General features: G+C 34.8%; 1 protein-coding gene across 1 annotated transcript; it reads left to right on the forward strand.

Annotated features, from left to right (window-relative positions):
* On the forward strand, positions 1-796 carry LOC120205023 (vacuolar protein sorting-associated protein 36-like; the record flags this gene model as incomplete). Its single annotated transcript, XM_039204980.1, has 1 exon — positions 1-796. A coding segment is annotated over one exon (594 nt), but the record flags the coding sequence as incomplete, so codon positions are not given.
* Positions 797-12,714: the final 11,918 nt, after the last annotated feature.

Raw genomic sequence — 12,714 nt, forward strand, 5'->3', positions numbered from 1 at the left:
TTTTTGCCTCCACCTACCACCTTAAAATCGGGTATCCTCATCCTCACCACCTATCGCCTCCTCTGCCTCCTTTCTTCTTCCACCACCACCCCTACTTCCGCCTCATCCATCCCTCTTGCCTTCATTTCCCATATCTTATCCTCTAAAAAATCTCTCAAGTCTGTGTTCCACTCACCCAGGATCCGCTTCCAAGTCATCGTCTCATCCGATGGTTGGGTTTTCGATTCGGGTTCTGGGTCTGGTTCCAGTATAGGGTTGGGTTCGAGATCAATTATTATGAGGACATTGGTTAGAGGGAAAGAGGATTGTGGTGGTTTTTTGGTGAAGTTTTGTGATAGTTGGCGGGCGAGAGCTTGGGAGAGTAAAGATACTTCAGGTTCAAATTGTGGTTCCTGCTCGGGTTTAGTTTTTGGTTCAGGAGCAAGCACAGGAACAGGTGGGGAGTTGTACTCGACTGACAGGTCCGTGATAACTGTTGGGGTGACGGGGATTTTAAGGAAGGAGCAAGAAATATGGGAAAGTATTGATAAGAGTTTGCAGGATGCTTTTCAGGACTCAAATGCTTTTCAGGAGGATGAAATTGAATTTCTTTGAAAACCTGATACTAAAGTCCCTCACCCAATGCTAACGGCAACGTAAAACGACAGAACAAGGGTACCGATTGAACGGAGACGACGAGATGGACACAAGGACACCGGCGGTGAGAGTCACGGAGGGCGAAACGGAGACCAAACGGAGGGAAAACACAATAACACTAGAGAGAAAAAATGTTTGGGTAAAAATGATTTCATATAACACAGGGAAAATAGTGGAAAAGGAAGGGATTTTAGGTTTTAACCCAATCATGAGAAAATTATGCCTTAAGCCCCTGAACTTCTAGAAATTAATGTTTAAGCTTATTATTTTCAAATATTTCAATTTAGCCTATAACAACTAGGGTGTGATAGCTTTCCTATCTTAAGAAAATTTCGGCCTCGAAATTTTATCTGGTATTAAAAGATACGGAAATTGCTCCACCATCGACCTTCGAGTCCCTCAAGTGGCATCTGAAAGATTACAGTGACTCCATAAAACCTTAACCATCGGTATATGTCGACTTCTCATAACTCGATCCTCGTAGGTAAGATCTGAATAGACTCCTCCTCATAACTCAATTCAATATCCTTAACAGAAATAACATGGGATGGGTCAGAACGGTAACATCTCAACATAGAGACATAAAATACATCATGAATGTGTTTAATCTCAGGTGGCAACTCAAGCTGATAACCAACGGGACCAACTAGGTGTATAATCTGATAAGATTTAATAAACTTCAAACTCAACTTGTCCTTACGGCCAAACCTAAGAACTTTCTTCCAACACCATAGAGCACACAAATGCAGAATTTAACCAGTTTTTTCCTTAACCACTCTACCAAATATTTTTCACTGTTGGTAGTTTTTTTTTTTTTTAAATAATTGGATTAAACTTCATTCCATATGCACATGAAATATGCGAAAAGTTTGGACATCACAATTGAAAAGCGGAGACCCTCCCTCCCACGAAAGTTAAATAAATAATGAATACTTTATTTAAACCTGCCAACAAAGTCACAATAAGTAATTCTCTAGGATTAAATAATGCCACCTAATTGCTTCCTTCCGAGATTTATTCGATGGGACCACCAAGGCTGCCACTCTTAAGTGGGGATTATGCCTTGCTAACTGTGTGGGGTTTGGCACTTAATTCGAAAACCTACATCCTTAATTATTCTTCACAATGCATGATTAAGCAGGGGATTAGCTGGAGAATACTTAACCGACCATGTCACAAGCACCTTCCTAGTTAACTTGGCAACATCAAACAAGTATATTTATTAAGCCTCAAAGGGTGTGATTAATGTTGTCGATTGTTGAACTAATCTATGGGGTAAAATTAAATATTATTTTACTTAGAGGAATTAAATTCAAACAGTTGTGTCTATGGAATGTGCACATTGTTAGTAGACTAATTTTTTTTATTAAAGTACACAAATAGTCCTATTATAGGGTATTGTTTTGTCCAATCTTTCGACTATTAAAAATTACAAAATGATTATAAGAAGTTATTTTATTGAGTCCCTCAACTATTAAAAGTTACAAAATGATCACTCAACTATTCATATATATCAGATTCGTCATTTTTTGTTAAAACATTGATGACAATCTGAGTTGGACATTAATATATTAACTAAGATATGATAGTCGTTTGAGATTTTAAGATCAGATTTTATCATATCACAGTCAACAGGTTAACGTCTAGCTTAGACCGCTGTCGATATTTTAATAGAAATGAATGAATTTGGAACATATGAATAGTCAAATGGTCATTTTGTAACTTTTAGCAGTCGGAGGATTCAACAAAGCAATACACTATAGTTAAGGGACCATTTCATAACCTTTAATAAATACTACTTTATAATCACTCTAACTAATAAATAGATTGATCGAAATCTTCGTAGCGGTTGCCAATTTGTCTCCGGTAGCCTATCGATGGAGCAATTGTTTTCCTTTTGAAACTAGGAAAGGGATCGAATTCCGGAAAGAAAAGATTGATAATTGAAGGTTCGTTACACGTGCACTTTGTGGACAAAATGTAGTGGAGATCCTTTTTGTTTGAGGCTTTTAATGAATATATTTGAAACCACCACTTCTGTCCTTTCCTTCTTCACATTCTACAATTTGATCTGTTAGTTTGGTCATCAAATCATAGAAGTACTTACATATGTAATCAAATATAAAATTTGTATTTATATAATAAATGTGTTTAGAGCAAACACATTTAATCAAGTAGTCAAGTTGTATATCTTTGTTTCTTCATATTCTCTAAGGTTATGAGTTCCAGTGATGGAGCCACATATACTTGAGGGTGGGCACATGCCCATCCTGAAAGCCAAATTTTCTCCAATTAGTTCTTTATTTTACTAATGGTGCCTAACAAGCGTCGTTTTACTCGTCAAAATAAAATAAAATAATATCCTCTTCAAATAAAATAAAATGTAGTATAGTAAAGAGGGTCGATCCACATGGACTTAGTAATTTCTGATGCAATTCCGTGTTGATTTCAATCCAGGAAATTGTAACAAAAATAAATAAAAATAAGGGGTGGGCATGAATGAGATGAAGAAAATGAATGTAAAAAAATAATGATCAAGGTAAAATAAATGGAAGTGTAAATAAAGATTAAAAATAATAATGAGAAAATCACCTCAAGCTAGCTTTGTTTCAATTTCATTGATCATCGAAATGGATTTTTGCTCCGGGATTCATGTCGGTTACAGTCTACAAGGCCCAACCCATTATAACTTGCCTTTCTCTCATGTAACCAATCTTCCCAAGTCTATCTTCGAAAGATGATTCTTAAGTGAATTAACCACAACTATTGTAGTTAAAACAATTAGATTAAAAAGAACTGGAAAGGCCTGACTCGGACGTTTTCTCGTCGAGAATCAATTCCAATCTCATTTTCCCTTAGCGGGCCATCGCTAATCATGTTCACAGGAAGTTGAATTACCACAGGCCGATCCTTCCTCCCAACTATATATTTGAACAACGTTTAGACCAACGTCAACTTTTTTGATTTGAAAGCGTTTTAAAATTGTAAGTAAGGTCGATTGCCAAACTCTTTATCCAGAAAAACAAGAATGTATCCAGGAGGGATTAAAGCGGTGTTCAATTCTCACACATGGAATTGATTTGTACTAGCTCTCGGCTTAAAAGAAATTGGCCAAGCATGACATGATTGATCGTGCTTAGCATGTTTTGAAAAATAATTTAAAAGCACAAAGTAAAAGAAAGCGAAAATGAAATAAAAACTTTTATTAAAATGAAAGCAAAGTAGCAAAAACAAAGTTAAAAAAAAATGAAGATGATCTAAGCCATACCCTTCACCCTAAGAAGGGTATTTATAGGCTTCCAAACCCTAAAGATGACAATGAAATTAAATCAAATTAAAAGATAATTCCTTTAGTTTTGAAAATTAAAATCCAAATCCCCTAAAAAGCCTCCACATATCGTGTTGAGCTATTTCTAGAATATTCTTTGCGCTAACTCGGACCTTTTAGAAACTACCACGTCAGACCCGCGTCGTGCCATTGTCTTCAGCCATGACTAGAAAATAAAAAGGTGCAGAATAAATCATTTTACTGCTAATTGTAGTGAGTTGACCTCTTCATAGAAAATAAACAAACACAACCCAATTCAGCAGTGATATATTTGTAAAATGAAGAATTTAGCAGCCCAATTCAGCAGTGATATGTTTGTAAAAGGAAAAATTTAGCAATAAAAAAGAGTCAATCTCAAGCACTAATCAAATTCCCCCTCACTTGTCTCACACTTCTCTTCAAGTATGCTTGAATTAAACTAATAAAGAACTTAATTGTCCTTCCCCCAAAAACATTGCATGCTTTAGCAAATCATGAAAACCAAGTTCACAGAAATAACATGAATTAGACACCGATCAAGTGAAATGTCATAAGTAATAACTAATCAATCAACCTTTCAATTGTCTATCATTTAGCAATTTAAATTCATACGTAACCTAATTCCTCACCAAGATTCACTCAAATCACTCAATGTGTTTCGGGTATAGAAAATAAGTTTTCTCAAAGTCAAAATTAAACAAGGATCTCCATAGGCTTGTGACATGATCAATTCTCCACTACTTATAAGAAATAAGATGCAAGATCATTAGGACTTTAGAAAGGGTGTAATGGGGCTTAGGTAAAGGGTAAGAAAAAGGCTAGAATAAAGGGTTAAAATCAAGACAAATAATTTATAAATTAGGCACCCAAGGTTCCTAAACAAATGAAACAACAAGAATATGTACAAAAGCAAATCAAATTCAATAATCATTTTATTTCTTTCGATTACCACTATTTTTTTGAAATTTTTTATGTTTTTTGTTTGTTTGTTTAGAAACTAGGGTGTAAATGAGCTTTAATCCTTTGTCTTGACAAGGGTACAAAGAAGAGGTGAAAAAGGTTTTATGGCTTATAATGAAGGTAAAAACAAGGAAAATGGGCATAGACTTCAACTTGGTTCACTAGTGGAAAAAGAAAGGGTAAGCTTTTTAGTTGGGTAAAAATGGGGGTAAATAATAATGCCTAAATCATGTCAATGCATCAAATTTCACATCTAATCTCAAAATGCATCCAAGCCATAAGTTCTATATTTCCATCATTCGATTTGACACTCTCAAGCAAGAAAAAGCATAAAAATAAGGACATGTATGCTCAAGGCTCAAAATCTCACAAATTGGCTAAACAATCAAGCTAGGCAATGAATTCAATTAACAAAATCAAGACATATTGCAAAAGGTCCTTATTTTAGTTTCCTACTTATACAATTCATCTATCAAGCATGCTCAAATTCAAGTATTCATATGAGCTTAAATTATTACAACATGCTAATGGCAAGTAACAGAAAGAGTTCATTGTAATTAATCATTTAACCAGTCATACCGTGAAACAAGTGAGACAAGCAAGACGAAGTTCAATTAAACCTTTACCCCATCAGTTAATCGTATTGTTCAAATAAAAAAAAATCAAATAAAAGCATAAAGAGAAGGGTAAAGGGAACTCCCCATGATCAATGGTGACCGCGACTAGGGTGGAGGTAGGAGAGAATTTTCGTGATTTTCTCCTCAAGGGAGTGGACACGTTCGGCAAAATTGGGAACATATGGTTGTGGAGGTGGGCAAGACGGTGGTGGTGATTATGGTGGTGCATGGCGATGAGTGAAGACCCGTTCAGTCCTTGTCATCACTCCTTACGGAGCAAGGTATGGCTAGGAGGGGGTGCCGACAAGCAAGCCCATGGAGTCCAAACAACACTAATCTTGTATATCCATAGAAAATGTATAAGTATAATCCACAACATTGAAATTTTCTATACCATTTTATGCTTCGGTGAACCAAGCAACATAAGTTACCTATGTGAGAGTAAAATGAGACCGCTTCAAGGAACCTATTGGACATAGTTCTTTCAAACTCTAGCAGAACCAGACGATGTTCATGGCTTTAAGGACATACCCATGAGAACGAAAATTCTTGTCAGAAGGGTAGTCGTGCAAAGTATATCATCATTTACATAAACAACATAACAATTCAATAACATCACGTCTGATGATTAGCCAATAAAGTAAATATGTTGTCACAAGGGAAGATTCAAAGGAGGAGACCTACCTGTCCTATGCACCTATTTATCTTAGAGTCTATCACCACATCGAGTCAAAATGATTTTATAAAATGATCAATTTCATTCATGTGGGGGATTGTTGGAAAAAAATGATAATTTTTTAGTTTTGAATGAGAAATTGATCCAAACGTTGTTGAAGAAAACATGAAACCAATTATTGGTTCGTACATGTGAAGATTTGCACGATGTGGGTAACGTGAATGTCCAAACCGGTCAGACTCTTTATGGGCTTGCAGATATTTTAACCCAAAGGTGAAATTCCCACCCCCCCTCAAATAGAGCATATCTTTTCAAAATTTGTTTTGGAATTAAAATGATAAATACTAAATGATTCCTTTAATCAAAACAAAAATTTTGGAAATTACTTGATTGCGTGATTCTCATTAATGCTTCATTAGGTCAAAAATTTCCAATTGTTCACAATGTGAAATCTTTATAAGTAATGTATAAACATACTAGGTGAAACACAATTCAAAACAACTCAAAAGTTATTCAAAAGAATTATTTTCTTCTCTAGTTTTTTTTGTGATAGACAAAGGCAAAGAATAGTTCGTGATCTCAGCAGTTGTGCTACTGTGCGTTGAACATCTCATTGTTGTATCCTGGGAGACAGACGACCAACGGTCTTAAGCACCATAGGAGTGACCGAAAATTTGTCTTAAGAAAACTGCGTAGTTGTAGGCCTCAACTCATTTGTTCTGTCAAAAACGTGTATTTATTTCTATACTATTCCTTTTAATTATTTAAAAAAGATTTTTTTATTTTATTATCTCGGATTATTATACTTCTAACAGAACCAAATCATATTAAACATAAAACTAACCACGATCTAATCATACCAAATCATCTAATAAAGACGGATTGCACGCCCTGATGAACCCAAAGTCCTTTCACGTAAACATATATTGGGTTAATGATTGATATCTCTGTTGTGAAAGCCATCTTATCCCAAACAACAACAATTTTCTATCTGCTTTCACCCATGCCACTCTTTTTAGACTCTTGTAATAGAACTATCTGCTTTCTCTATCTGCTTACCAATTTTCGAAGGACTAAGAATTTCACCTCTGCTCTCAACCCTCACACATTCCAAGCAAGAATTTTCATAACGAATAAAAAAAAAAAACATGTCCGGTACCCCACTCGCCTACAACCCCTGATATATTTTACTTTTCTTTTTCAAATTTCTTAAAATTACTAGTTCACGCATAACCTCTTGTTCATCTCCAACCACTTCAATTCGCAACTTCTTACCCAACTCCAAAGTCGTTTTGGCTTCTTTGGTCAGAGCTACCCACCTTGCTTGAATATCAGCATCCGAAATCGATCTATCCGAAAGCTCTGAAGCTTTTAAGTCCTTCGTTAGCTTTTGTTTCTTCAATGCTCGATCGCGCTTCTTACGATATGCCTTCGACAAAGCTCAGTCTTAGATATTCAAAAGAGATCTATTTTTCCCCTTTTTGTTTTTTCACGATTAACTTAGGAAAGAAAGAATTATCGCTCCCTTCGTCAGAGCCAATCCCCACGTTAACATCCTCATTTGGGTCTATCTTAGCTCGTCTTATAAATCGGCCATTATAATTATCATAACATCTTTAGCCTAAGAAGTTTTCTTTCTGCTGGGAATTAATCCAATGCATTGACTAGGGTTTATTTTTAGCAATATTTTATGATTAAATACTCCTCGTTTGTTCATTATTATTGTTGATTTGGACATTTTTACATGATTTTTATGCAGGGCAATGACTTCTGAAAAATGTACTTAAAATGACTAAAACTATACTTTTTGTTCTGGAATCAAGACTGAAATAATATGCATGAATTTAGGCATGAAATGCTGACGTGACAATGAGTCAACGGCTTCTAGAATGTCCAGTCAACAATGTCTAGTTAACAATTCTAGAAGGTGGATGGAAGATTAGAGCATTTCAAACATTTGAAATTCAAGTTTTTAGGAATTATCTTTTTAACTTTTAGGATTTAAATTTAAATAATTATCTTTGGTATTTTCAACCCTTTTTAGGGTTTTATGAAGCTATAAATCCGCTTGTATTTACTTTCTTTTCTTTTATGTTCTGTAGGGCCATAGAATCATCACCACCCATAAGATCTAACAAGTCCAGCTGACTACCCACGTCCATATTGTCTTGTTTGGAATTCTCACCATACTCATTCCCAAAATACAACTCATTTAATTTGTCTTTTAACTTTCCTGAAAAATTTTCGATTTCTATACTGATTTTCAAGATTCCTAGCGACAGATTTTCTAAATTCTCCGATGAAGATGTCGACTCAACTTCAGGCTTCGATAACTACCTTGGCCTCACCTCTTTCAAAATGTTATCGTCCCGTTTTTGATCCCTTCATATATTGGTGAAACCTACTTCTATCACACGAACTGAAAATCTCATTACATCTACACAAATCTGTATTACTTTCTCAATCCGTTTAGGCAGAATCGTCGTTATCAAAATTGAGACATCCTCTGATCTTTCAGATGATTCACATTTTCTCCCAGTGCTACAGAAGTCCCCCACATCTCCGTTAATCTCTTCAATGTAGTTAAGTTCCAGCAATGTAGTGGTATACCTGATACTTCCAACCACTTTGTCCTTTCCACATGGTTTAAGGATTCCGTCCAAGGAGTTACTTCCACAAAATTTCTTTCAAATATGACCATTGAAGGTCTTCCAATGTAATGAGTATATCTTCATCTTCAATAGTAATTAGAAAAGTTTTTCCTCCCAATCTTTATACTTTAATCTCTCCAAGACCCCCATTTTGTACTTTCAATTAGATACTCCTAACACTGCACACAAAGCTCATTTTTCCAACCAATCATATCTCTATCTTCCATAAGTCTTCGACTTCAACGTGTCCCATAATTCTCTTTCTCTCTTTAATCACTTGTTCCTTATCTTCCTCACTCATCCATACTTTTTCCTTACCACTCATTCTTTGAAATATGATACTCTTGTGCCTCACTTGACTCTTGCTCTTAATCCCCATATTCTTTGTGAACTTTACTTGTCCATATTTTTCTGCAGGTTTTTGGTTGAACTTTGCTAACACCATCGTTATTTTGTTTCCATAGACGTTCAAGCCGTTCAGTCTTTCAGTTACTCTTAACACTTCCGTTCTCCTCCCCACCTTTACAAAACCAAATCTTCTCCCTCCTCTGCTTCTTTTGTTTGCAATGAATACGTTGGTGATATTCCCATATCTTCTAGCCATCTGCCATAGATCTTTCCTTTGTAGTTCTGACGGTAGGTTATCCACAAATAGGCATATCGCCCCTTCCATTGGCTTGTAGCTTGATTCTTGCAAACTGTTTATAAATATACACACCTTACAAATGCAGTTACTCGAATGCAATATTTTTAAAAAGAATAGCACTCCCTTTTATGACTGCGTTGGTTCAATGGATAATTCACTATTTTATATGTTTTCTTTGTATTCTTCAAATTTTATAAATTTATCCTATAATATAAAATCCTACATCCTTCCCAACAAAGATTAAATGCCACATGTGTAAAAAGAAACCCTATTTTTAGTTAACGCATCCCGACAAAGGAGATGAATCAAACCTAAAGAACATTAAAGTTAGATTTCTAGTATAGAACAATGCCAAAACAAGCACCCAATGGCTTCTTCCAAATGATGACACGTCACAAATCTTAAGGAGGTACCCTCTATAAAAGTTTTAAATTTTTTAAAATTTAAATTTTTTGTGTATTTTTATTTATAATATGTTTTCGTCCCTTAATTTTCTAATTTCATTCCCCTCTAAAGTTTAATAAGTTTGTCTTCAGTATAAAATCTTATGTTCTTCTGTTGAAGCAATTTTCGTATAACAAATTAATGACAAAATGTTTTTGGACTTAATTGAACTTGTTCAAAGTTTTAAAAATAATTCAAAGTCTATAAAACTTGAATTTAAACACGAAATAATTATCTAGGTAAGTAGTGTTGATATTATTCTTACAGTACCGATGTCAAAAGTAAGAGAAGTTTCGATACTCCCATGGTAGTACTCATACTACCTGTTGTTTTCCAAAGTATTCAAATTCTAATATGCAAAATCGGTATTCATACTTTAGGAGTATCGATACTACTTTCCACATTCTTATTGATACCATGAAACCTTAGTATCGATACTAGTCAAGCCTAATGATCGAAAATGGCTAGTTTATTTAAATATTACAAAGGAAATACTATACTCCAAGCCCAACTATCGTTACACCCTACTCTTGGTTGTTTTACTTTTGTAGAAATTTATTCCCCAATGGCTCCAAAAATCCCAACGGCTAAAACTTGCTACAAACTCATTCCAACATAGAAAACCAAGTTAAGGACACTTAAAGAAGGTTACAACACCTATCCAAGCAATCACGATCAAGAGAAAAACTCCTTCATTCTATATTATTTATTTTCTCTTGTACATAGTGTTTTTGTGAGCTTAATTTTATAGACACCTACCTTGTGAAGTTTTCTTACTTGCATCTTTTTATCCTTTGTAAGAGGGGAGTGGTTCTAGGAAATTTGTAAAGGTTACTCTTGAGCCTAGAAAAAGAAATAACAAACTAGTGAATTTGTTAGAAATCCTTAGTGTAGAGCTAAGGTAGCGGATGTAGACTTGGTTTAAAAGTGGAACCACTATAATTCCTTGTACAAATATTTCCTATCCTTTCTCCTCATTTCCCAAATTTTTAAAAGGCCAATACACCCCCTCAAGGCTACATTTTTTGTTGTTCATAGAGCTTCATACTAACAATTGGTATTAAAACGGGCCACAATCAACAATTTAACAACCTTGTGAAGATCATAGAAGCTCTCTATCAATTTTCTATTCAATTGAGAAGATGACTTCCACTTCTGGTGCATTCTACGTAGAGGACTCCCAACCGATTGACATGCCTCCATACTTTAATGGAGCTAACTATGGTCATTGGAAGAACTTAATGAAGTTATTCATTCAATCCATTGATATTGGAGCATGATAGATGATTACGAACAACTAATTTTCTTCAACGAAGAAGATGAAGGATTAGAATAACCAAGAACGAAATAACATTCAACAAAATGTCAAGGCCATGCACATTTTATTTTATGCATTTTGTCCCGATACATATGAAGTGTTTCTTCATGTTCTAATGCTAATGAGCTTAGGGATAAACTTAAAGAACTTCATGGTGACAAGAAAGAAGAACCTTCAAGTTTAAATCTTCTCTCAATCAAAAGGTAGAGTGATTTATGGCTCTTGAAGAGAAAGAGGTAACTTCTAACTTTTGTGATTTAGATTCTTATTCCTTTATCGTATTTGGAATTTAAGACTATGAATTCCAAATATAAAAAATTCATTTTGAAATTCAAAAATAAAAATGATTTTCTTGTGAAAGAAAAATTAGATTTTGAAAAACGAAATGAATTTTGAAAAATAATTTTGAGTTTTCAAAATTTAAAATCCTATAGCAAAACTGTTCTGTAGCGGCATTTTTAGCGGCGTTTGGAGAGAAAACGCCACAAAAGTTAAACATATAGCAGCGTTTACAATCGAAACGCCACAAATTGCTACTTTAGCGGCGTTCGTTGTACAAACGCTGCAATAGAGTAGACATATAGCAGCGTTTTTACCATAAATGCCGTAATAGGGTGGTTTATAGTGGCGTTTTCCTAACAAACGCCGCAATAAAGAATAGTTTAGCGTCGTTTATAGATAAACGCCACAGAAGGGTTAACTAATGGCGGCGTTTATTGTAAAAACACCGTAATAGAGTATAAATTTTGTGGCGTTTTAACCCAAACACCACAATAGAGTGGTAATTTAGCGGCGTTTATACCACAAACGTCGCAATAGAGTATACATATAGCGGCGTTTATTCCTCAAACGCCGCAATAGTGTTAATCAATAGTGGAGTTTTTAGACAAACACCGCAATAGTGTTAATCAATAGTGGCATTTTTAGACAAACGCCACAATAGTGTTAATCGATAGTGGCGTTTTTTTTTGTATAAACACTGCAAAAAACATGTGATATAATGGCGTTTATTTTAAAACTCTTTATTTAGTGGCGTTTGTTACCAAACGCCGTTAAAGAGTTGTAATTTAGTGGTGTTTTTAAATAAACACCGCAATTGTATTCTCCTTTAGTGGCTTTTTGTAATAAACTCCGTAATTGTTTTCTCTGTTAGTGGCATTTTCGTAATAAACGCCGTAATAGTTTATCCTATTGTGGCATTTTTTTTCTTTTATCAGATATCCCCTATTCGAAATCTTGATCCCTTATTTGTTTTTCCTCCAAATCTTCATTGACCTAGCTCTGTGTATTTGGGTTTAGGGTTCAACACAAGCCACCGTCTCACCGCGGATCATCAACCACATTATTTCCTTTCTCCAACATTATCTCTGCTACTCCTATTTTTGATTTAATTTTAGGGTTAACAATGTTCTGTCAGCATTAAAAATGAAGCCTTTTGCGGGTGAGAGCATGACAAACA

This window comes from Hibiscus syriacus, unplaced genomic scaffold, assembly GCF_006381635.1.
Source record: "Hibiscus syriacus cultivar Baekdansim isolate YM2019G1 unplaced genomic scaffold, ASM638163v2 tig00000366_pilon, whole genome shotgun sequence".
Taxonomy (NCBI): domain Eukaryota; kingdom Viridiplantae; phylum Streptophyta; class Magnoliopsida; order Malvales; family Malvaceae; genus Hibiscus; species Hibiscus syriacus.